Raw genomic sequence first — 25,430 nt, 5'->3', positions numbered from 1 at the left:
CTTAATTGATAGTGCCCCTACTTATGTGCTACTTAGCTGATGGATAAAAACCTCAAACCATACCCCGCAGGCATGACTTTGCAAAATCTAACTGCAACTATCCACTCCCTCCGTTTCAGGTTATAAGACGTTTTGATTTTGGTCAAAGTCAAACTGCTTCAAGTTTGACCAAGTTTGTAGAAAAAAAATATTTTCAACTCAACACAAATTTATTATGAAAATATATTCAATTATTGATTTAATGAAACTAATTTGGTATTATAAATATTACTATATTTGTGCATAAACTTAGTTAAATTTAAAGTAGTTTGACTTTGACCAAAGTCAAAACGTCTTATAACCTGAAACAGAGGGAGTACCTTGCAATTTATTTACCTTAAATATATTTTTCATCAATATTATGGAGAATCTTAGAATGTTCGCCCTTAGAAATCTATCACATTAGGCCTAAAGTTAATTCTGCATTACTTATCGGTTTGAAAGTAACTGAATTAGTTATATTTCTTGTATAGGCATTTCCCAAACGATCCCCACTGGTTTACGACTTCTCAAGGGCAATCCTCAGCATAACAGAGGGAGATTCTATAATTAATATAGAAAAGAAATGGATTGGGGACCAACATGCCTGTCAGAATGATGGCACTATCATCAGCTCGAGCAGTCTAAACTTCAACAGCTTTTCAGGACTTTTTCTAGTCACAGGAGTTGCATCAACCTCAGCCCTTTTAATAGCCCTGGTGATGTTTCTCTACAAGAATAAGCACAGGATAAGGAACAGCATACGTCGTGACCAGACTCAGAAAGGATATGAAGCAGAGCGAATAAATGAACAAAATCAAGAAATGACAATACACTCCAACCAGGTTCACAACCTGCAACTGACAGTGCCAGATGATTCAGATGAATATAGCTGTCAACAAGACGGGGAAATATCCATAGAGCAAAGCCCAGCTTCAGAGATCCAAACAAGTCCGTATTTTGCATCTCATGCACAACAATAACTCAGCTAATTCAGCTTTTCATGCCTCTAGAATATGCCAAGTCACCTTCTGTTTGCACGTTCATCCCCGCTTGCCTGTGCACACACAAAGCAATTTTCCAATGGCATGTCAATCAAAAAATCTAAATTGCTTAGGTATTAGACGGATACAAACCATCTAGCAGTGTAATGCATAGAAATGCAATTCAGGAAGCTTCTACAATGAACTGTTAACTTAATTTGCAGAGAAACTTCATCATTTGCTACATCTTTGTTGACTTAGCATACTGCTGAAAAGATGAACAGGCATTATAACAAACATATCCAAGGCATGGATCAAAGACGCTGTAAAGAAAAGAAAAGGTTGGTTCAAATTCCAGCCCAGAGCAGCTAGTGAGCGACATCAAGGAAGAGATCCTCATTTGGAAGTCGGCAGGATTTTTCACCACTTGTAATGGCGATAATGATTAATCTGTAATCCCTGTAGCATACAACTATAGCTTACATGGTTGGGATTGTTTCCCCAATCATTTCGACATCATATTATCGTTGTAAGCTTCTATTGTAATGATCCTTTCTCCCAATCTTAATGAAATTGGTCGACCGAACTTACGGCCGACCCGGCAATCAAATTCCAGCCCACGTTAATGAAGAACCGACCCTTCGAAGAGCTCTTGTAGCTAGAGTACACTGCAATTAATACTGCCTGAACTGCGACTTTGCAATCTGCAACGAATCCCTCCTGTTCCTGTAGGCGTTGTCACGGCCACTACAACATTGCTCGCGCTACGAAAACAAACCAGAGACAGGCTGTTCCACCAATGGAGAATCTCGTATGTAGGGTATAGAAACGCTCACCTCCCTCCCATCCCATGGGGAACAGGGTTCTCCGGACCTTCTCGCTCTTGCCACGGCTGCGCCGCCGCCCGCGTGCGTCCCATCGCGAGCCGCCGACAGCCACTCCGCCGGATTGCCGGCAAACATCCCGCCGTGCCGCCAGCCTCACCAACATGGAAACAAGCTAGATCTCTTGAGCCGAAACATTCCAGGACAACCTGAAACACCAAAACCTGCTCCTGCGGCAGCAATGGCGGCGGTGCCCGCGGCGCCGCGGCGAGGGGAACGAGCTGAGGTGGCCACCGGCGCGGCCCGCTTGTAGGCCCACTACCACTCACCTTCCCATACGTGGGAGTGGGGCCCACTGACATATGGGTCCTACTATTTTTTAATTTTATTTTTTTACTAACATGTGGGTCCACATATTTTATTTTATTTTTTTAATTGTTAAATCTTGTTTCACGTGCCACGTCAGATGAAGACATATGGGTCCCACTATTTTTTAATTTTATTTTTTTACTAACATGTGAGTCCACATCTTTTATTTTATTTCTTTAATTGTTAAATCTTGTTTCATGTACCATGTCAGCTGAAGACGAGTCAAATTAGCTGCGCCACGAAACCGTTACCGTCTTGAGACTTATTTTTGCACCGGCCGTTATCCAAACCGTCTTGAGACTTATTTTTGCACCGGTTTGTATCCGGTTGAAGGTCGAAAGTTGGATCATTGACAAATTAAGATTAGGGACCTCATATGAACTTATTCCTAGGCCATATCGCCACCTGCAACGCAGTCCAGGCGGCCCACTCGACAAGGCAGCCAATGGTTTTATACATGTCACGCAACCCAACAGAGATCACCAGCATGGAGATAGAAATGGCAAGAACACATTCACTTCAGGAATTCCACGCTGCCAAATTCTTTCTGAAAGAGAAACACTCTCAAATTCTTTCTTTAAATGAGAAAAGCTAGAGAATCCATTGACCTCATGACATTTTAGAGTAGAATTTCATAAGATTGCATACAGCTTTACTCCATGGTAATTAGTTCTAATATATATTTTTTTCATGCATACAGTTTACTGCATGAGCTCTATTTTTTTTTCAGATAATGAGCTCTAATATATGCTCCTACAAAATGCTTACCTTTTCCCTCCATGTTAAGTAGCTGTACCGGTGTTGGTTCACAGCACTGGAGAGAAGGGCTGCATTCTCAACAACAATGTTGGAATCTTGGTCAATTCTGTATGACACATCAATGCCTTCTAGATGAAGGTGGTAGACCACGCTAGTGGACGGGTCAACGGATTGGCGATCCTCATCGTTGCTGCAATCGTTGTCAATTTTGCTGCCGCCATTATCAGTGACATCTTTTATGGTCACATCATGGGGACGGATCCGCTGAGACAGCGACCTGATGTCCCAGGAGAGCACTTCCTTGACAAGATCCTGAAACTCATCTGCTGAAGCGTAGAGTGATTGCTTTTTCTGAAGTAAACAAAATTTGAATGTAAGTTAGATGTTTGTAGTTTGCTGTTCAGCTGACATAAAAATCTACCATGTCATACTGCAGTAAGAAGCAGCAAATTTTACTTACTACATGCATCCAGCAATCAGAAAGTGAAGAAATGAAGTGCTCAGAAAAGTGGATAGACTCCACAGCTAATGCACCGTCAACCTGATTGGAAGATAATACTCAAAATTAGTTGGTGGTGGACAAACCAGGCGATCCAAGAGTAAACCATTTATAGTGTTGCCTCAAAAGCTAAACAAGCGAGCCTGCAGTTGAGATGGTTCTAAGTAGAAAATGAACTATAGGATGCTACTTTCACAAGATCACAAAAAAGTTAGTTGTGCAAACTGAAGTACTGAACCAGTGAGCTTTCAACCCACAGTACCTAAACAAAATAGAACAATAGATTCTCAAGATTCAGTCCTATCTACAATTTCACAAAAGATAAGTTTCTGAAAATGAGAAATGAATGCAACTACCTAAGGGTAAAACACCACACTATACATATCTCCAGTCATGTTGGGTCAGTGCCCCTTATAAATAGATAGGAGAAATGTGCTGAACAAATATTTTTCTAGAAAGAAATATATAGTATGTACCTCTAACCAATTAGGAATAGCTGCACCCTTAACACCATCAGAATATGGCAGATACGGTTTGATATCAAGCACGGGCTGTAGATAGAGGAGCATATTAGGAAGGTTCATGTGAGGCATGCTGAATCATGTCAATTCATTATGTACTGCTGGAGAACATAAGCACTTAATATGGTACCGTGCCATCAACCAAATCTACTCCAGAAAGCAAAATTGAATGCCCATCCACCGCCTCAACCTATGAAATGTTGAAGCAAAAAAATATGAAGACAAGTTGGCATGCTAAACATGACTACTACAAATGAGATACAGTCCAAGACAAATCATTCTACTGATTTATGTAGTAATTTGGGGGGCATGTAATTCCATTCGTATGTAAGTCAATTGCCATCAGAATCCAGACTAGCTTGTGTTGGTTATGATAAAATCTTTTCTCATCAAACCTATGTGGAAAGCTGTAACTGAAAACAATAAGAAATACTGGCAGTCATAGCTAGCACCATTCAGGTTAAAAACTGTCTGGAAGTGCACAATTGTTGCCAATAGCAAAGTTAAGTATACTTATATGAATCATGAATGCCTTTCCCGACTTGTCCAAAAAGGCAATAATAATTGGATCCAACAATTGGACTCATATTACACTTTTACCTTTACTAGAACAAATGCCCGTGCGTTGCAACGGGTGAAGGTTATTTTAATCTTATTATTGTTATACGGTTTAATTAAGTGAACTTCATTGTGGGAATTCGCTTAAAATCATGAGTTGTAATTAGAGTCCGATCGTCTCAAGTTAGCATGCGATTTTTTTAAAGAGATTTCTTATACGACTCTTATGTATTTCCAAGAGAAAACAAACTTAATAAACGATCCAAATACGGATATGTATTTCCAAAAGTGAACAAACTTGAAAACCGACTCATACACAGATGACGTACAAAAGCACCGGCAAAAACATCTTCAATTTTTATAATAGTAGAGAATTGCATATGCTGCACAGATAATAAGAGCCTGCAGGGTTGGATCCTACAATACTTACCTTCGCTACACTGAGTCCAATTGGATTAGGCCGGTGTGGAGATCTAGTTGCCAGAACCCCCATCTTGCCCCCTTTCAACCTAGGTACTCTCACCTTCAACAGCAAAAGGAACATTTGATTAGTTGGTTCAGCCCCTTATCCTCAAAACATATAACATGACAAAGAATCATTTTTCATCAAGAATTAAAAGTACAAACTAAGGATTAAGCATTAACACCGTATCATACTTTTGCTTTTAGCTTGGACCTAGCAGGGTCATTCCACATTTTATCAAGGTCAGTGTTCAGATGGAACACATAAAGGATCCAGCAGTGCGAGTAATCGGCAAGTCCCTCAAGCGCTTCCGCAGGGACACGGGCTGGATCAAGCATCACGGTTGCTCTGGCAAGTGGCACCACCAAAGGCTGCCTCGGCGTCCCATTCCTGCAAAAAAAAATCACTCACTCTTACATTCTTACTACTCAACAAGTTCACCGAATCCTACAAAAGCACAACTAATTGGCTGAAATGAAGAGATGGCACCACCTAGTGGAGAAGCATGACTGCACGACACCGATCGAAGCCATGGGGAACGACTTGGGGGATTTGCTCAGCTTCTTCTTCTCATCCGAGCTGAGCTCTTGCTCGCTCAGAGCCTTCCTTAGCGACTGCAAGTAGAAAAATTAATCAAAAACGGGGGGAAAACGTGCAAAATTTGAAGGCCGTGAACACCGGTATCGAGATTTACGGATTGCGACCTGCTGCGCCCGAACCCTACCGCGGCGCTCGGCGGCGGCCTTCTCCGTGGCGGCGGCAAGCGAGGCCTCCAGCTCCCGGACCCTCGTCGCCAACCGACGGCACCTCCGACTGTAGAGCTCGCCTGTGGAGATCGGTGCAACGCCGGTGAGCAACAGGAGAGAAGTAAGTACCCCAACCGTAAAGCTATAAGAGGACAAGGGAATTCCCAGATGCGATATTACTTGCAAGAACGGCGGCAGCGCCGGCGATGGCGGCGACGGCGGCCGCGGCGGCGACTTGCTGCCGCGCCATGGCGGCGGCGGCGGAGGCGGCGTCCAGACCAGCGAATCTAACGGAACGGAAACATTGAGTTGGGTTACAGTCTCAGCATGGGCCGCTGAGGTCCATCCAGAGTCCGCGACACAGACTAAGACGGGACATGTCACAAGCTCGGCCCAAGTTCATGAGATGAATGGTGAACTGGGCCCAATACGGCCCAGTTCACGTCGCTTGAGTGGCAGCTTGGAAAAAGTACACCGAAGGTCCCTCAACTTGTCAGCGAGATAAAAAACGTCGTCGAACCGCAAAACCATATATGCGGGGTCCATTAACTATACAAAACCGGTCACCCGAGATCCCTGGGTGGTTTTGACCCCGGTTTTGTCCTACGTGACGCTTTGACCACGGTCATCGGTGGTTGAGTCAGTGTGAGACCCACATGTCAGCATGTGCACCTCACCCTCCTATCTCTTTCCCCTCTTCTCTCCCTTCCTCCTCCTCTCTCTCTCTCAATCTTCTCTCTGGGCTTTGGGCAGGCCGGCGCCGCCGGCCGACGGGGTGAGGCGGGAGAGGAGGATCGGCATCCGGCGACGCGGCGGCGGCGGCGACGATGACGCGGGAGCAGGGGAGCAAGGCAGCGGCGGGGGGAGCTGTGCCAGCCCGGAGCCGCCGATGACGACGAGGCCGAGCGGCGGGCAGTCGGCGGCGGCAGTGTCGAGGTGGCCTGCTCGCCGGAGCGGCGGCGCGAGTGGTGGCACCGGCGTGGCTCAAGGGAGGGAGGCGGCGGCCAGGTCGGCGAAGGGGACGGCGAGCAGGCGGGGCGTGATACGGGAGGCGAGTAGCGACTTGGCGGCTGCGAAGCGGTGCGTGGCGAGGAGCGAAACGAACTCCGTGCGGCATCTAAGTCACTCCTCTCGATCGATCTCTCCATTCATGGCGGGGAGCATGGAAGCGGTGGCGGCCCTATCCTTGCCCGGAGGCGCCGACAACGACGAGGTCAAGCGTCGTATCCCTGCCCGGAGTCGACAACGACGATGAGGCCGAGCGTCGCCACTCCCCATCCGTGACAGCGGCCCGTGGGAGGAGAACATGGTAGCGCGGCGATGCGGGAGCTGGAGGTGGCATCTCCCCTGCCCCTGAGAGCCGCCCCTCCCCATGCGCTCTCCCATGCCCGGCGGCCGCGCACCTCCCACTATTAAGTTGCATGCACCAGCCAGTTGCACCTAAAAGCCTAAGCTGATAGGGAAAGACGGACAATTCACTTTATACACTCTAACACTCCCCTTCACGCGAGACCCTCCTCAAGTCTCAAGCGTGGAATATTGGAGTGGGTTGCAATTATTTTATTTAATTGCGCGCCAGCTAGGATCGAATTCGAGACCTCTTGCTCTAATACCATATTAAGTTGCATGCACCAACCAGTTGCACCTAAAAGCCTAACCTGATAGGGAAAGACGAACAATTCACTTTATACACTCCAACACCCACTCTCCCCCAGCCGCCGTCATTCCTCTCCCTAGCCTGCTCCCGCCTCGCCGCTGCTCTTCTCCCCTGCCGGTCGTCGATCGTCGGTCGCCGGACCTCCTCTCCTCTCCCGCCTTTACATCCTCGTCGGCGTCGCATCGCCCGTCATCGACCACCAGACAAGCAGACGAGGAGAAAGTGAGAAAAAGAGAGGAAGGGAGAGAAGAGGGGAAAGAGAGAGATGATGTGGCATCCTGACATGTGGGACTCATGTTAACTCGGCCGCTACGTAGGACAAATCTGGCATCAAAACCACCAAGGGACCTCGGGTGACCGGTTTTGTATAGTTAAGGGATCTCGCATATCTGGTTTTACGATTCGATGATGTTTTTGTATCTCGCTAACAAGTTGAGGGATCTTCGGTGTACTTTTCCTGGCAGCTTCGACGTTTCTGTAATGTGGTGTTCAACTGTTCTTAGGTCCCGTCAACATCAAATTATGGATTACACACGCTCGCTGTTAAATCTTGGAAAATTCGCTCCCATGGGGAGTGGAACCAGGACCTAAGATGCTACTGAGACTCTTATAACCACTAGACTATAGGCTCTTTCGCAAGTAAGGAAATATTTTTCAAGTTCGGAAGCTGGCTTTTGTTCTCCATTTTCTTCTAAAGACAAAGCAGAAGATTTCAGTGTAATATGCACCTCTAAGCAAAATTGCGGACAGCTGTAACTTTAAAATACCGGCAGAGTGTTTTTCTTTTTCTTTTTTGAAACAGCTCATATGGTTCGAGAAATCGTATCACAACGGTTCAACACCAATTGCAGTTGTTGCAGTTGTGCCGGGTTAAGAGATTCACCGTTTCACCGGCCATACATTACGAATCGATCTTCTACAGAATTCCGCTCAAAAAAAAAAAATCTTCTACAGAACCAATTAAGCAAAATTCGAAAGGTCTACAGCGGTCGTAGTCATATAACATGCATATTAAAGAGTATGAGCAGTCGATTTTCACGGACGAGTCAAGGATTAATACAAGTCGTTAGAATACAGTAATTGTACTGACCAATTCAGTATAATCAGTAGAGTTGACTTGCCATCGCTTGCTCGAGGCAATTAAAGAGAAATTCCCAGATGCTGAACAATCAGGATTTGCTCCTAACGGCGCCAATTAGTCATTAACAGTTTCTGGAATCTATTCCATGGACTGTTCATTCTACAAACCACCTACGAATCATTCCATATATGGTTTTGGATCCATCTGCGATAAACGCGTCATGAAACGCATCAAATTAGACGGTTCAAAGTACTTCCAAGTATCATACTATGATATACATGATAGTGATCTTGAGTTCTTGACCATTGTAGTCTTGCAGAGACGGTAAAGTCTTCTCAAGTTTTCAGCAGGTAGTCCTACAAGAGTATACAGTACTATACATAAGAGCTAGCCAGTGCTGTGCAGCGCAGTGCTCTGTGCAGGAGTCTCAGTTGTTGAGGTACCTGTAATGGAGAAAGCACCTCCTGGAGCCATCCTCTTGCTGATGCTCTTCGCCCATTCATGTGCCGTAGCTCTGAATGCGACGAACGACCCTGGAGCAGATGAATTCCACGTCGGGGTGATCCTGGACCTGGGATCGTTAGTTGGCAAGGAAGCAAGGACCAGCATCTCAATGGCTGTGGAGGACTTCTATGCAGCGCATAAAAACTACAGAACAAGGTTGGTTCTCCATGTCAGGGATTCCAGGGGTAACAACTTCCAGGCTGCATCAGCAGGTACGTGCTCGATGTTCTGCACAATGAAGAACGCATCGCATTAGTATTGTAACACATTGTGAACTGTGATATCCGTCATCATTAGCCTGGCTAGGAACACAAAAGAGGCCGAAATATATCAATAGGAAGATAGCACGTGAAATATAGCGTCTTGTTTACTATATTCGTTGGGAGACCGAGAAAGTCATTTTGATGTCAATAAGAGACAGAAAGAATCGATAAAAAAAACAGAGACAGAAAAGAAAAAGAAAACCTGGGTAAAACCTTGTGTTCGAAGAATAAGTGAATTGCTCGCTCTTCCTCACCGGTTTAAGATTTTGGATTGCATTGGTGATGCGTACATCATAAATTGTTATCAGAGCCAGATTCTTGAGTTTGCATCCTGACTGACACAAATGAAAGAAAAGTCTAATTATGTCAAACTCATGCATTCCAAATAGGTTCTGCGTCCACCGTCTCTCTTTCTGTGTCCACCTTGCACTGGGCTGGCTGTATGGTCATCTGAATTCTGAAACAAATAACTGGGTGGAACTAGACAAATCTAGAGCACTCATATTTAATCAGATGGCTAGTGCACATCACGAATAATAGGTGATGGCATCAACCTTTCAACTTGCACCGATAATTTAAGCCTCGTATAAGTTAGTGACCTACTACCATTTTTCAAGTGCTAAATCATAGTGTTTTGCTGGGATCATTACACAAGTTTTGACCAGTCAGCTAGAGTTTAGTTTGGAGAACTATTCATTTCCTGTCTTACAGACAAGAGATATTGCACGCCGTTCAGAAAAACAAATTGGGAGCAGTTGCTTAAACAACTAAGACTGCAACCAAAAGTACAAACAACCAAGTCCCCTCAAGGCTCTAGCTGATAAAATATTCGGTCCAACAAAAGACATTTTTTTTGAATTACTTAAATTAAATACTACATCGATTTGAAATGATCTGTTAGAGGCTATTTAAATAATGCATTAAACAAAAAAAATCATAATATAAGGAAGCGTCAAGTGACCTGTTAAATATTTCACGAAAGAAAATAATAGGTTATTTTATAAAAAATTGGCAACAGGTAAATCAATCAGATGGCACCATTTTCAAAGTACTTGCCAGTTGCAGTTCATTTAGAGCTATCCAGTCATCAAAAAATAAGATGTCTTGAGTCTTCTACTTAGGTTGCACAAATCAATAACAATATGTTCCACAGTACAAAAGTAAATCCAAAATTGCGTATAAGTTGGTCCACACAAATGTAGTCATGGCGATATAATAATGCATTTCAAGCATTGTTATAAGAGAATGAGACCCCATATTGCCTTGAAGTAAACAACAAAGCTGGGACTAATGAATGATGTCATCCAAAGATGATGAATGAAACTAGGCAAAATTTGAATTCTTGGCTCCTTGCAAACTTCTGAGGTAGATGTATGATATATATATATATTTATTGATTATGGTATTTATAATATTAGTCCAAAATCTAAACTATATATTCCAAGTTACATCAATGGGTTGGGGTTTCTATGTCCAATCTTCCTCAGTGTTAAGGTTTGCTGCAATAAATTATGTTTCAATGAAGCATGGGCAAACCGGATCCCATGCACCAGAAGATTAAGATAGTATTTCAGTTTTCCAATTTTCAACTGTAAGCACATGAAAGTTCTTGATAAGCATACTAGTTATGCAGAGGCCGGGAGTGGGTATCAGAGTAATTGTATTATCTTGATGTAATTCTCTAAGATCAATAAAGCTTCCTTAATTCCTTTGTCTAAAAGAAAATTAATTTGCATCCATGCACAATTTATAACTACTGTTTGCTGCCTATGCAATTTTGCAGCTCTTGACCTTCTCAACAATTACAATGTGAAAGCTATCATTGGCCCTCAGAAATCTTCAGAAGCATTTTTCATGACAGATATTGCAAATATAAGTGAAGTACCTGTCATATCCTTCACCGCAACAAGTCCATCCCTTACTTCTGACAATAATCCATATTTTTTGCGTGCAACAATAAATGACTCCACGCAAGTGAATAGCATTGCCTCTCTAATCAAGTACTATGGATGGAGAGAGGTGGTTCCGATCTACATAGACACTGATTATGGCAGAAGTATTATACCGGACCTTCTTGAAGCACTCCAAGGTAACGATGCCCGTGTTCCTTATCAGAGTATAATCCCTCAGTCAGCAACAAGTGAGCAAATCACCCAGGAACTATACAAGTTGATGACAATGCAAACGAGGGTCTTTATTGTACATATGACCTCTCCCATGGCCTCTGTTCTCTTCACAAAGGCAAAAGAGGTAGGGATGATGGATAAAGGATATGTATGGATCGTAACATTTGGAGTGGCCAGTTTAATTGGATCACTAAACCCATCAGTTTTGGAAGCTATGAATGGTGCCCTGGGTGTAGGGGTCTATGTTCCTAAATCAACAGAACTTGACAACTTCACTGTAAGATGGAATACAAGATTCCGAATGGACAACCCAAATGATCCATTGTTGAAACTAAGTATATTTGGCCTATGGGGCTATGATACAATCTGGGCAGTAGCACAAGCAGTAGAAAAGGCCAAGTCTACAAAAGACACAGTCCAGATACAGCATATGACAAACAGCATGACAAGCTTGAAAGTCCCCAAAGAAACTGAAAATGGCCTCAAGTTCCTCAATGCAATTTTGCAGTATAAATTTAGGGGTTTGAGTGGTTACTTTGACCTTTCTGGCAGGCAATTGCAGCCTTCCACATTTCAAATAATAAATATAGTTGGGAAAGGATGGAGAGATGTTGGGTTTTGGACTGCACAAGATGGATTTTCACAGCGATTAACCAGACCAAGATCAAATGGGACATATTTAAGTACAAAGCCTGACCTAAACCCTGTGATTTGGCCAGGAGAATCTACAAATATACCTAGGGGCTGGGAAATTCCAACGAGTGGAAAGAAGCTTCAGGTTGGTGTATGCACAAGTGATGGATACCCAGAGTATATATACGCTGAGAAGGATCCTCTTATCGTGGGTATGACTAAAGCAAGTGGCCTTGCAGTTGAAGTGTTTGAAGAGACAGTAAAGAGGCTTCCTTATGCACTCCCTTATGAATATGTATTCTACAACACTACAGAGAATATAAGTTCGAGCTATGATGATTTTGTGTACCAAGTTTATCTCAAGGCAAGTAAAACATTATAACCTCGGCGTTTACAAAATTGTTTAATTTTTTTCACTCTCCCACTTCATATTAGTTTTAGTCCAAAGTCATGTCAAAAAATATGAAGAAAATCCAACATTTTATATATTGCCAGTAAGCTGCAGCTATGAAGATGGCTGCCATTATATGTTCATATGAGTGCATACTGCATAATCAACATGCTTCACTATTTTAAGGCATCTGCTTATATGTATTACTTTTGTTCCAAATTTATATAAGTCCTGCATTCTTAACTAACAAAATCAGTCATGTAAGAAATTGTTTATGCTCCATAAAATCAATCAAAAACCATATTCATGATAATTGAAGTATTAAACGTTCTAAAAATAAATTTCTACCAGAATATATTTTGTAGTAATATTATGCATCAAATGGTACTTTAGTACCATATCCATGTTTTTTTTCTAAGTAGTTCAGGACCCATACCAACTTGCATTCAAGTTCTCTTTGTGCACTTTCCAAAAGTTATTTCGATGCACATGCAGAAATATGATATAGCGGTTGCAGACATAACAATCACATACAAAAGATCTTCGTATGCCGACTTCAGTCTGCCATACACAGAATCAGGCGTAGCAATGGTTGTTCCAGTCAGAGAAAGAATAAACACGACGACATGGATTTTCTTGAAGCCACTAACATTTGGAATGTGGTCTGCGAGCATCATACTCTTTATCTACACAGGGGTTGTTGTATGGCTGCTGGAGTTTCTTGGTAACAACAAGGCTGTTCGTGGCCCAATTCCCAAACAGATGGTTATGATATATTTTTCCCTGTTTGTCAAGAGTTGAGTATACTTGCCATTTTGTCCTAGTTATATATATATATATATATGATATTCTGGATATGTAAGGCGTTAGGTCAACTTGGCAGATGTGGATCTTTGTGTGGAAAATATTTTGCAATCTTAAGATTGATAAACAAGTCCCTAAAGTTTCTAGGAATTCCTTGAAATGCGGTGTGTGACTCATATTTCATAGCTTAGATGACTACATGCCCCAAATAATGGACAATCTTGGGAATATAGATTTGTACAGTTGTAGGTCAAAAGTGATGTTCCACCCAAAAAAAAAACAAGACAGTATCAGTCAATTTGCAGCTTTTCTTCTCCACCTTTTATGTATTTATTTCCTTACCTGTAACTTTTATATATTTTTGTGATATTAATAGTAGATATTTCCCTACTATTTGTCTGTTACCCAGTAAAACAAAATAGATGATATAGCTGGACAACATAAGTGTATATAAAGGAAGGACTTTTCACAATTTGTGATTTATTGATGTACAACATGCCAACATTTAAGTTTGATATTTTCCACTTCAAAATAGCTCAACTCCTTCTTGTAACTTTTCAGAGGAGATGGTGGAACGCCTTCTGTCCCGGATAGTGTTGATCATATGGTTATTTTTTCTTCTGGTACTAACATCAAGTTACACAGCAAGTTTGACATCAATGCTAACTGTACAACAGCTTCAGCCAACTGTAACCGATGTACATGAACTCCTAAAAAATGGAGAATATGTAGGTTATCAGGGTGGTTCCTACGTCAAGGATCTTTTAGATGAACTTGGTTTTGACAAATCGAAGATCAGGCAATATGATAGCACTGACGGTTTTCGAGATGCACTTTCTAGGGGAAGCAGCAATGGTGGTATTTCCGCCGTTGTGGACGAAATCCCGTACATCAAACTATTTCTTGCAAAGCACTGTGAGGGGTACACAATGGTTGGACCAATTTATAAGACAGCAGGCTTTGGATTTGTAAGTTTAACTTTACTGTTGTATATTTGCATAGGCGCATAGATTGATTTACAAGCAACAAAGTGCCATCATATTTCAAGTCTGATCTATTCATTAATACTCTCATATAACAATCTGAATCTAATGTGCTTCTCTCAGTGTTTGAGTCATAAGAGTATAAAATATTATTATTCACCTTTGATCGTGTAAAGTAAACAGAGTACTTACAGCAGTATTCTGATTTATGTCTTCCTTTTTTTAATTAAAGGATATAGGTAGCTGACCATTGCCTGCCATTGATTAATTGACTAACAGGATGGCTAGATGCCATTTGCTATTTATGAACAGAAAAGGATAGTGTTAACAACTTCAGTCTACTAATACAACAATTCTTTAGTCTCAACCAAGTTGAGATGGGCTAGCATATTTAAATTAATTAATTAAGGTTGAGTCTGGTTTGGGTTAAGATAACTCGGTTGGCTATCATTAACCCATCTTAGGTTAGCGTAACACACATCTTGTGTTTGCAAATTAACCTACTCCAGGTAGCAGTAGGGGTGCTCAACTAAATTTAGTTGGGATAGTAGTAGAAAAGGTAAGGGGTTAACCTATTCCTGGGTTAAGAGAGTCAAAAGGCTTAGTTTACCCTTCCTAACACGTGCAAAATAATCAGGGATATGTTGATAGAAGCTAATAAAAAGGCTACATTTTTTCACAGGCATTCCAAAAGGAATCCCCTCTACGTGGTGACATCTCGAAGGCAATCCTCAATATAACTGGGGGAGACACTATCATTCAGATAGAGAATAAATGGATTGGAGATCAAAATAAGTGCCGAAATGTGGGTCCTGTCACTATTTCGGGTAGTCTAACCTTTGAAAGTTTTAAGGGTCTCTTCATTCTTACTGGAATTGCCTCAACTTCTTCGCTTTTGATCGCTCTGGTTATTTATTTCTACAAAAACAAGCAAGTTCAATCTGGAATTGGAGATGCAGAGCAAGATTTTCCACAAGAATTTAAAGCAGACACAATTGAGGAAGAGAAGGAACAAGAAGAAACTGGAGCAAAAGGGAAACAAAACATGAATCTGCAAAACAGCACGGTTAAGCGCAGTGCATCTATTGTCATTCATAGGGGCGAGAGAGCTACTGGAGCACGAGTAGTACCAATCTCAGGTTCGGCTCGATTTTAGCACAGCGGAATTCTTAATAAACGCAGGAAAACTCATACATCCGGAATAGTTTATCGATTGGTGAGGTGGCTTGACGGAAAATGGGCGATTGCTTTCATCGTTTAAAGGTTCATCTAATGAAGTTCAGCTAAGATTGCTTTTGTCCCCTTAAACATTTTGCATAGTATCTCAAAGCTTAGGTCTTACAATATTATACAAACATCAGGAGGCTCTCCTCTGGTGGAAATTTCCTTTTCCTTTTCAGATTAAAATAGCTTGGTGTGCTAAATTGTACCCCATGTTCCAGAGACAGGACAAATAAAACCATTTGATTTGGCATTGAACGATAACCAAGGAAATAGAAAATCTAAACGAACTAAAACATCCAACATGAATTTTATTTGAAGAGAGCAACTCACCTCTCTCTGGATGCCACCTCCATAAGAGGAGACGTGGTCGGAGCCAGGGGCTACGAGTTACGAGCCGCCACCGAGGGTTTCCGCACTCCCAATCAAAAGGGCTCCGAGCTCCCCCTCGTTCAGAGCCGCCTGACTACCGCCATGAACAGAGTGAGCAAAGGGGGGGGGGGGGGGGGGGGGGGGGAGGAGGAATGGATGGCCGACCTGCTGAGACCGTACCCTGCCGCGGCGCTCGGCGGCGGAGAGAAGCATTCGATCTCCCATGGGTCCACAAGTCTGGGAGATACATTCCTCTGACATACTGGTAAGGGCATTACCAATGCGTCCTATTTTTCTGAGGAGCCCAAACAGCCAAGTACGAAAAAAACAGCGCGAAACTCTTCTCTCCACAACCTCCACCACTCCTTCTTCCCCTTTCTCTCTCCCTCTCCCTCACTTCGGCTCCCATGGCGAGTCGCTCACCCCCTCCTCTCCTCCCACCGGTGGCGCTCCTTCTCTAAGCCAGCGCCGGTCTCCTTCCCCCACTCCACCACCGGCGCGGCTTAAAAGATAACACAGCGGCGGCGGCGGCAAGATGGCAACGGGCGCCTCTCCCTCCCTCGCTGGCAGCAGCGGATCGAGCTCGGAGGCTGCGGATCGAGCTACAATGGCGACGAATCGAGCTCCGATGGTGCCGCTGCTGGTGGATCAAGCTCACGCTCCTCATCTTCTTGGAGCCGGCAACGGTGGCTACTCGCGGCGCCTCACACTCCATGAGGATGGCTGCCTCACCCTCCTCTTGCCGGCTGATCTACTCGCAGCAGCGGTATCACTGACGACCACAATGCGCGGCGCCGCCGCTTTCCCTTCTCCCCTCCCTACAACTTTGTGCGCCCTGCGTCAAATGCGTGTTGTTGCAGGCGAGGCTCTCGTAGCCAAAATAAGACACGGAAGCAAACTAAGGTCATGGGCCCCATCTACTTTTTCGTCCACTGCAACGAGTGTCCTACGTGGCTGGACGAGTCCACACACCACGTAGGAGCACTGTGAAGGATTGTGATCCGGTGCAGTTGCCAGTGTAACTACAACTTAAGCAGTTGCGCTGGCATCACATGATAACAAATTAATTATTCAGATCAATGCATCACTGGAGCACATGTATATTGTAGCAAAAATTATTCTTTTACGTGTTTTATAGCAACGAATCTAGACCGTTGGATAAAAGTACTAACATTCATTTGAATTTGAATACATATATCACATATATGAATCTGTTCAAAACACTAAACATCTTATAATTTAAAACAACAGGTGAAGTAATAATTTATAGACCATCGTAGTCACGCTTTACAAGCTCTTAAAAGGTAGGAGTATACTATAGGCCCCGTTCTTTTCTCCAATAAAAACTGGATAAAGTTTTGAATGAAAGTGGCATGCTTTTCAAACTGTTAAACGATATGTTTCGTACGGAAACTTTCTATATGAAAGTTGTTCTAAAATATAAGATTAATCTATTTTTCAAGTTTGTAATAATTAAAACTCAATTAATCACACGTTATTACCATATCGTTTTGCGTAAAACACTTAATCTTTATCTTCATCTTCAGAAGATTTAAACACATCTATTTCAAAGAAAAACCTTATTCATAAGTATTTTTCAGAAAACCTTTTCAAATCAACTTGTTAAATTTATAACATTTTAAGTTCTTCGTTTGTAACCTCATATAATTACCATAAACTCTTCCACCCATCATTCCTTGGAATTGTTACAAGGCGTTAAGAGCACGCCATCATATAAGTCAATTTTTTTGTGAGAAATCAATATTAGTATTATTTTGTTGACATTCGACGGTACATGAACGATTAAACATGTCAAGGATTTCGACCAGAACTAATAGAATCTTCCAGTTACAGACTTACAGCTGAAAACGACGGTATATATCCAGTCAGTCGTTCCAAGTAGTGACATTTTTTCCGTCCAAGTACTACTAACACACCAGCCACCGTCCATTGAACGTCACGGACTCGCAACCAAAAAAAAAAAAAAAAAAACAGATTTGGAGGGAGAGACTTTCCATCAAACATGAAAACCCCTGCTTACACGTTACGGCATACAAAATTCAGTATTACTTCAGAACAGCATACTCTGATTCACTAGTGCTCCATCTTAAGGTTAACAAGTTCACTAGATAGAGCCTAGGGATAAATAAACTTGTTAGGGCCCCATTGAATTGGAGGAAAAATATAGAAATTTTGGAGGATTTCAATCCTATAGGAAAATTTCCTATGATGCCCTTTGAAACAAAGGATTGAATCATATCCAATCCTTTGAAATTCCTATGGAATGGACAACCCTATAGAGATTTTGGAGGAAATTTAGCAAGAGCTTCAACCTCTTGGTAACTTTTCTTTGAGTCTCTCTCTCATCCAATTCCTGTGTTTTCCCCGCGGAACGATCATTCCTGTGTTTTACAATTCTCTGTTTTACACTTACACTGCTATCAAAATTCTATGTTTTTCCTATTCATATGTTTTCTCAATACTGCGATTCAAAGGGCCCTTATAATTAACCTTGCTATACCAACCAGGTTTCAACTTGATACCGTCACACCAAAAATTGATTCTAAATTTCTAATTGGTGTTTTGAATATTTGCTCTAGACTTTTGAGAGTAGTACTGTAGTAGGCATTTCACATGACAAATCTAACCACTAGTCCACAACATGTAACCGTGGGCAATGTTTTCAAAGTTTGACCGCATTGTTCTGCCACAAAGAGAGGAAAAAAAAACACAACGCAGGGAAAATCAGTACTACACTTTGGGTGTGTTTAGTTCACGCCAAAATTAGAAGTTTGATTGAAATTGGAACGATGTGACGGAAAAGTTGAAAATTTGTGTGTGTAGGAAAGTTTTGATGTGATGGAAATGCTGGAAGTTTAAAGAAAAAGTTGGGAACTAATCCAGGCCTTTATTCACAAATCAATAAATTTTTTATAAGGACCGCAAGCAACCTGACAGATGGCTCAAAAGGATCTATAAATAAACGCCATAGCCAACAGGGAAAAGAGATTCTTCTGCAGACGACCTCATACTACCTGAAGAAAAATGGCAGCATGTGCTAGAACTGCACCGCTCCTACTCTTGTTAGCATTCAGCTTTGCATTTGCTGGAAGTGTTACAGAAAGAAAGGCAGAGGAATTCCATGTTGGGGTGGTACTTGACCTGGGGACGACGGTGGCCAAGGTCGCACGCACAAGCATGTCGTTGGCCGTGGAAGATTTCAATGCCGTCCATCCAAGCTACACCACACGGCTCGTCCTCCACGTCAGGGATTCCATGGGTGATGATGTCCAAGCTGCATCTGCAGGTATGAATCATTTGATTGCTTATGCAAGATTAGCACAAACTGCAAAATTTATCACTGGCTGAGACATGGATAGAAGCACACATCATTTTTATATTATCATGTTTTTATCTTAAAACGAGAGAATCCCAGCCTCTCGGTCATTCTTCTCTTAAACCACCAACCAACAATTCCCAGTCCCATTGTCACAGGCAATAAAAAACGAGAGGTAAAATTGCACGTAACATGATAACAGTTTTACATGATTTGTGAATCTTAGTTCTTCGGTGCAACAATATTTTTTGAGGATGACCAGGATGGAAAAGCTGAAGGGAAGGGATCTAGGAGAAAGATGGTACCGTAGGCGAGCAATAAAACTTTAATTAAATGAGAGTACAAGGAATAGAACTTTAGATGAGATGGTGAATATATCATTGTTTGTCTTGCTTTATTCATAATGGTAGTTCTGGTTTACGAACTGTTTGAATATAAAATATTTGCTCTTATGAACTTTTTTGTTTATATGCCATTCGGCAGTTCTTGATTTGCTGGAGAATCACAAAGTCCAAACTATTGTTGGTCCACAGAAATCTTCTCAAGCTACATTTGTATCAGCTCTTGGAAATAAATGTCAAATTCCAATTATCTCATTCACAGCAACAAGCCCCACATTGTCCTCGCGCACTCTTCCTTATTTTGTGCGCACAACGCTGAATGATTCAGCACAAGTGAATAGCATTGTCTCCATGATTAAGGCCTATGGATGGAGAGAGGTGGTGCCTATCTATGTAGATAACGATTACGGTAGGGGTATTATACCTTCCCTTGTTGATGCCCTCCAACAGATAGATGTTCATGTTCCATATCAGAGTGAGATAGATCAATCATCAACAAGTGAAGAAATCACACAAGAACTCTACAAGCTGATGACAATGCAGACAAGGGTATATGTTGTTCATATGTCCCCTTCATTGGGATCAGTCCTCTTTACAAAGGCAAAAGAGATTGGGATGATGAGCGAAGGGACTGTATGGATCATAACAGATGGACTAACCAACCTAATAGACTCACTTAATCCTTCAGTTGTGGAAGCAATGAATGGTGCCTTGGGGGTTAAGGTTTATGTACCAATTTCAACAGAGCTAGATAGCTTCACCAAGAGATGGTATATGAGGTCCCGAATTGATCACCCAAACGATCCAACAATGAAACTGAACATCTTTGGACTATGGGCTTATGATTCTATCTGGGCGATAGCACAAGCAGCGGAGATGTCCAAGGTTAGAAAAGCAATGTTTCAGAGACCGTCCAGCGAGAAAAACTTGACAAATTTGGAAACATTACAAACTTCAATTAATGGTCCAGCACTTCGGAAGGCAATGTTGCAAAATAAATTTAGAGGTTTAAGTGGCTATTTTGACCTTTCAGATGGGCAGCTACAAGTTTCCACATTTCGAATAATAAATGTAGCCGGGAAAGGATATCGAGAAATTGGGTTCTGGACTGCTCGAAATGGAATTTCAAAGGCATTAGAGCAGAAGAGATCACATCCAACTTATGAGAGTACTAAACCTGATTTGAACATCGTTATTTGGCCGGGAGAGGTAACAGAGCTACCAAGGGGCTGGGAACTCGCAGTACGAGGAAAGAAACTTCAAGTTGGTGTAGTCAAAGGCCACTATCCAGAATATATAGATGCTGATGAAGATCCCATCACAGGTGTTACTACAGCTAGGGGTCTTGCAATTGACGTATTTGAAGAGGCTGTCAAAAGACTTCCTTATGCCCTCGCCTATGAATACAAATTGTTTAACATCACAGGGATTGCCAGTTCAAGCTATGATGAGTTTGTCTACCAAGTTTATCTCAAGGTAAGAAATAACTTGTTTGGCCACCATGTTAAAATATAGGGGAAATTTTCCTCCTTAGTATTCAACATTTTACTTCTTTCGAAATAATATATGTAAATTTAAAGGTAGTTCCACTTTCTTTTCACCCACACATTCTGTTTGATCTAATGGCTCATGTTCATCATGGCAACCGATTACCCCTAGTGAGATAATAGATCACCCTTGAACGATACAAGGCAATAAAGGCATCCATTGCAGCATATTTCCTTAGCACCAGATAGAAAATTAGGAACACACTAAGTCGCTAATTATATGCGTGTTAACTATTGCGCTGACAAAATTACAGTCACAGGGTTTATAAAATAAAAGCAATATGACACTCACAGGATCCTTTTAAAAGACTCTGGTAGTGGTGGTATTGAATCTGTCACCTAACCTTTCCTCACTGGAGTTCTTTTTTTATGGAAATGCTCCCTCCTGTAGTACATTAGTCCGAATATAGTTGAATTGATGTGTGTATAATCAAGGTGAACACTCCTGATGCACACAAGTGAATACCATATTTCATACAAATATATTTAATTTATTTTAGGCAATTCTATGGCATTTTTCTTTCATTTGTAGAAAAGCACAGGCATTTAGCTAGTACAAATAAAGTATGGACTTCATCAAAATAATTCAGTGTGGAATACAAATAGAAATCAAATATACGTTAAAGTTGAAATCCATATAATCTATTTGCATTATGTATATTACCATATCTCAAATTTTAAAGAACTATCTTATTTCTAAATAGTTTTAATTTCAAGGATGTATGCAGCAGTTATATCGTTTCAAATATTTAAAAGTATTGTCCACCGCGATACTTTTAAGAAAAAAATATCCTAAGTACATATTATATGTAATCATGATAAACAAATGTCATGCCAAATCATTGGCCTTTGGGATACGGTTTGCCAATATTTTAATGCATTTGCCAAAGCACTTTCAGCATTCCATTTTAACAAGTGACGGATGAAAGAGGGTATAAACAATTGGTATATATTAGAAAAGTCACATTAATTTGGCATCTTAGTTTTCTTAATCATGACTCTTTGTTTGTAAAAAGCAGCTCGCAGTTTGTTAACAACTCTCTTTGATACCCTGACAGAAATACGATATAGCAGTTGGAGACATAGCAATTAGGTACAACAGAAGTTTATATGTCGACTTCACTCTGCCATACACAGAGTCAGGGGTAGCAATGGTTGTTCCTGTCAGGGAAAGTATAAACAAGAATGCTTGGATTTTCTTGAAGCCATTAACGCCTGGCATGTGGTTTGGAACAATCATGGTCGTTATCTATACAGGAGTTGTCATATGGCTGTTGGAACTTCTAGGAAACAACAAGAATGTGGATGCTACTATTTCCAGACAGTCGATGACATCAATCTACTTTTCTATGTTTGAAGATAGTTGAGTGCCCTCATTGCAGTATATTTGTTTTCTATTTCACTTTGGATAGAAACACTAAGTACAAGATTAGTGTCCCTTTGCCTGGAAAGACATTATCATACAAAGTTCAATAGGGTGTACCCAATTTATATGGTTTCTACAAAACAAACTAAATTTATAATACATGACTACTGATGCTCCAGATACATGGCAAATTTGTCTGTAGTAAGCTTTAATCAACCTAGCATTATATTTAAAACATGCAAGAAGGCATATCAACATTATGTGTATATAGAGAAAATGTGATTGAAATGTAGCATATCTTAAGTTTGATCTACTGGAGTTTGATTTAAGATGTCTAAAAAATAACTGAACTCTTTGTCCTATTCTATTGCAGAGGAGAAGGTGAAACGCCTAATATCACGGATAGTGTTGGTCGTATGGCTGTTTTTCATTCTAGTACTTAAGTCAAGTTACACTGCAAGCTTGACTTCAATGTTAACTGTGCAACAGCTCCAACCAACTGCACATGATGTTCATGAACTCCTAAAAAATGGTGAATACATAGGGTGTGGGAGTGGCTCTTTTGTCATGGGTCTTCTGGAAGAACTTGGCTTTCCCAGATCGATGATCAAGCCTTATCATAACCCTGAGGATATTCACAACGCACTCTCCAGAGGAAGCAAAAATGGTGGGATTGCTGCTCTGGTGGGTGAAATTCCATATATCAAATTATTTCTCACAAAGAACTGCAAGAGGTACACAATGATTGGACCAATTTATAAAACTGCTGGTTTTGGATATGTAAGTTAAACTCTACTTATTTTTAGTTTGGACAATCAAATTTCAAGATCAGTTTTCTTTTAGATTGCTTAAGGATGCAGAACGTTCTAAAATGCAGCACATATGCTAATACAAAATCACTTCCACAGGCATTTCCAAAGGGATCCCCTCTAGTTGGAGACATCTCACAGGCAATCCTCAATATAACAGGGGGAGACACTATAATTCAAATTGAACAGAAATGGGTGCGAGATAAGAACAGTTGCCAGAATGAAGGCTCCATCATTGGTTCAGGGAGTCTCACCTTTGCCAGTTTTGAAGGACCAATCATCCTTACCGGAGTTGTCTCGACTTCTTCTCTCTTGGTCGCTTTAATAATGTATTTCTACAGAAACAAAAAAATAAAACCTCACCACAGTGACTCAGAGCAAATCTCTTCACATGGAGAAAACGAACGATGAAAAATGACGGATGATAGAAGAAACCAAGAGCCAAAGGGAAACATTTCATGAATTGACAAATAAGCATGGGATTTTATAGGGGGGGTGCTCCTGGCTCACTAGCAGACAGTCTCAAGTTTGGCTCAGTTTTAGCACCATTGAATATGTGTGCCCCCTCCCACGCCTTAGACCAGAAATTGATACAGTATATGCTATGTCAATTATTTGCTGTATTGAGCTCCCTAAACAATACGCAAATTGTAGCAAAGTTCAAAGATAAAACCAAGAATTTTTTGTTGTTAGTGCTGATGTCTGCAGTAGGTGGCAAGAAATGTGTTAGCCAAGAAATCTGCAGTAGGTGGCAAGGCAGTGGTGATATATGTTCATGACAAGTTGACAACATAGAATGAAGAGTAACCAATACTTAGTGGCTGAATGTTGATATGATTCATGTGTTGAAGTGTTGAACAATGAGTATGGGTGGTGGCGTGCAGACTAGCCAAGCAATTGGGAGAAATTTTCCTGTTATGTCCTGACTTGACCAAAAAGAGGATCATGGATATGATCCTTGAACGGCGCGGCATCCTCGGGATGAACCAAAGGCTGTTCAAAGGAAGAAATTGCCTTGCCATTTTACCCTTATGGCATCATAGTCAAGAATAAATTGGGTTGATGATTCATCGCACGGTTGGGTTTTCTTCAATCTCGGATGAAAATTACTAACGGAATCAGTTCAATCAATCCATTAAAGTATGGCAGTGCGGCCATCCTATAGCATGATCTTCTGAAAACTCTGCAAATAAACTCCCACTGAACTTCCCTAATGGTGGTTTCCGAGTCGGCATTGCGGTTTGTGACTTGTGAGTGTACAATTACCAAAAGAAACTTTTAAATAATGGAAGCTTTATTAAGACTCGGTTAAATACACCGAGATGATACATTCCAACCAAGTCTACCCCCGGCCTTTGCATAGAATGCACACAGCCAAAAAACTGGACCTAAGAAGACTTCCCCATCACAAAGAAACTAGTGACTATCAATCTGTAGACTAGATCGCCACCCATGCTCCTGGGTGAAAAACTCCTGTGCCACCTGGTCCAAACGTTGCGATACCACGGCAATAGTATCCCGAAGTCCCGCAATAGTATTACCAAAAGAAATACCACCAATTGCTAAAAGAGAGAGATAGTACGGAACCGATACAACGTCTGCGCCGCCTTGGATAGCTTCTTCTCACCCCATCTGAGCACTCAAACCCTTTCCTTAATGACTGGATGGAGCAAAAAATAAGCAAAATTTGGCGAGTAAATTCACAAATTGAAGTCTGGGAACTAGAGGCAAACCTCTACGGGGGGTCGATCTGCTGAGCCCGGACTCCGGCGACGACCGGCGCAGCGTTCGGCGGGGGTCTTCCCTACAGAGGAGGCTAGGGTGGATAAGTGGATGGCCTCTTATCTCCCGAACCCTTGGCGACTGACGTGCCGCGCCGCGTTTTCGCCATTAGTGGAGCCCTACAGAGACCGGCAAAAGAGAGAGCCCCCGGGAAGAGCGCGACGCGGCGACGTTCGTCGAGCGGATAATGGCGGCTTGGGCCGCGGGCCGCGGCGGCGCGCCATGGCGTCGAGCCGTCGAGGAAGCTGAAATTTTGACATTTTGACCCCTCTTGAAAACTTATTTGAAGAACAGGCCCTGCAAAAAAAAAAACTTTTTGAAGAATTGGACCCACCTCAGCTTCGTTCAGCCACGTCTTATCGCTTATACTTATACACCCCCCGTTTCATAATGTAAGTCATTCTAACATTTTTCACATTTATATTTATGTTAATAAATCTAGATAGACATATGGGAAATGTAAGAATGACTTA

The 25,430-nt window shown here is 41.8% G+C and overlaps 3 protein-coding genes and 1 long non-coding RNA gene across 14 annotated transcripts; 2 read left to right on the top strand and 2 right to left on the bottom strand.

Moving 5' to 3' along the window:
* Positions 1–2,824: 2,824 nt before the first annotated feature.
* Positions 2,825–6,060, bottom strand: LOC127784505 (uncharacterized). Its single transcript, XM_052311829.1, has 9 exons — positions 5,921–6,060; positions 5,699–5,820; positions 5,487–5,608; positions 5,189–5,384; positions 4,962–5,054; positions 4,104–4,163; positions 3,929–4,003; positions 3,414–3,494; positions 2,825–3,304 (listed from the first exon to the last, which is right to left on the bottom strand). The coding sequence occupies exons 1-9, from the start codon at positions 5,988–5,990 to the stop codon at positions 2,948–2,950; spliced, it is 1,176 nt and encodes a 391-aa protein (XP_052167789.1). The 5' UTR covers positions 5,991–6,060; the 3' UTR covers positions 2,825–2,947.
* A 1,287-nt stretch (positions 6,061–7,347) lies between these two features.
* Positions 7,348–25,249, bottom strand: LOC127784509 (uncharacterized). Of its 11 annotated transcripts, none has more exons than XR_008019513.1 (7): positions 24,909–25,245; positions 24,763–24,835; positions 23,430–23,510; positions 15,737–19,076; positions 9,448–9,580; positions 8,922–9,210; positions 7,349–8,834 (listed from the first exon to the last, which is right to left on the bottom strand). It is a non-coding gene; the product is annotated as an uncharacterized LOC127784509 (long non-coding RNA). The 11 variants fall into 11 exon arrangements; XR_008019517.1 differs by lacking the exon at positions 9,448–9,580 and adding an exon at positions 15,020–15,100 and having other exon boundaries at positions 24,909–25,244; XR_008019514.1 differs by lacking the exon at positions 9,448–9,580 and adding an exon at positions 21,293–21,385 and having other exon boundaries at positions 7,350–8,834; positions 24,909–25,243.
* Positions 8,927–15,338, top strand: LOC127784506 (glutamate receptor 2.8-like). Its single transcript, XM_052311830.1, has 5 exons — positions 8,927–9,194; positions 11,029–12,368; positions 12,891–13,191; positions 13,761–14,167; positions 14,865–15,338. Exons 1-5 carry the CDS (start codon positions 8,927–8,929, stop codon positions 15,336–15,338), a joined length of 2,790 nt encoding a protein of 929 aa, XP_052167790.1.
* On the top strand, positions 18,821–23,753 carry LOC127784507 (glutamate receptor 2.8-like). The gene is made up of 5 exons (XM_052311832.1): positions 18,821–19,082; positions 19,596–20,929; positions 22,059–22,362; positions 22,740–23,146; positions 23,275–23,753. Exons 1-5 carry the CDS (start codon positions 18,821–18,823, stop codon positions 23,584–23,586), a joined length of 2,619 nt encoding a protein of 872 aa, XP_052167792.1. The 3' UTR covers positions 23,587–23,753.
* Positions 25,250–25,430: the final 181 nt, after the last annotated feature.

The sequence above is a fragment of the Oryza glaberrima genome, chromosome 9 (genome assembly GCF_000147395.1).
Source record: "Oryza glaberrima chromosome 9, OglaRS2, whole genome shotgun sequence".
Taxonomy (NCBI): Eukaryota; Viridiplantae; Streptophyta; class Magnoliopsida; order Poales; family Poaceae; genus Oryza; species Oryza glaberrima.
This window is presented reverse-complemented; position numbering and strand designations above follow the sequence as displayed.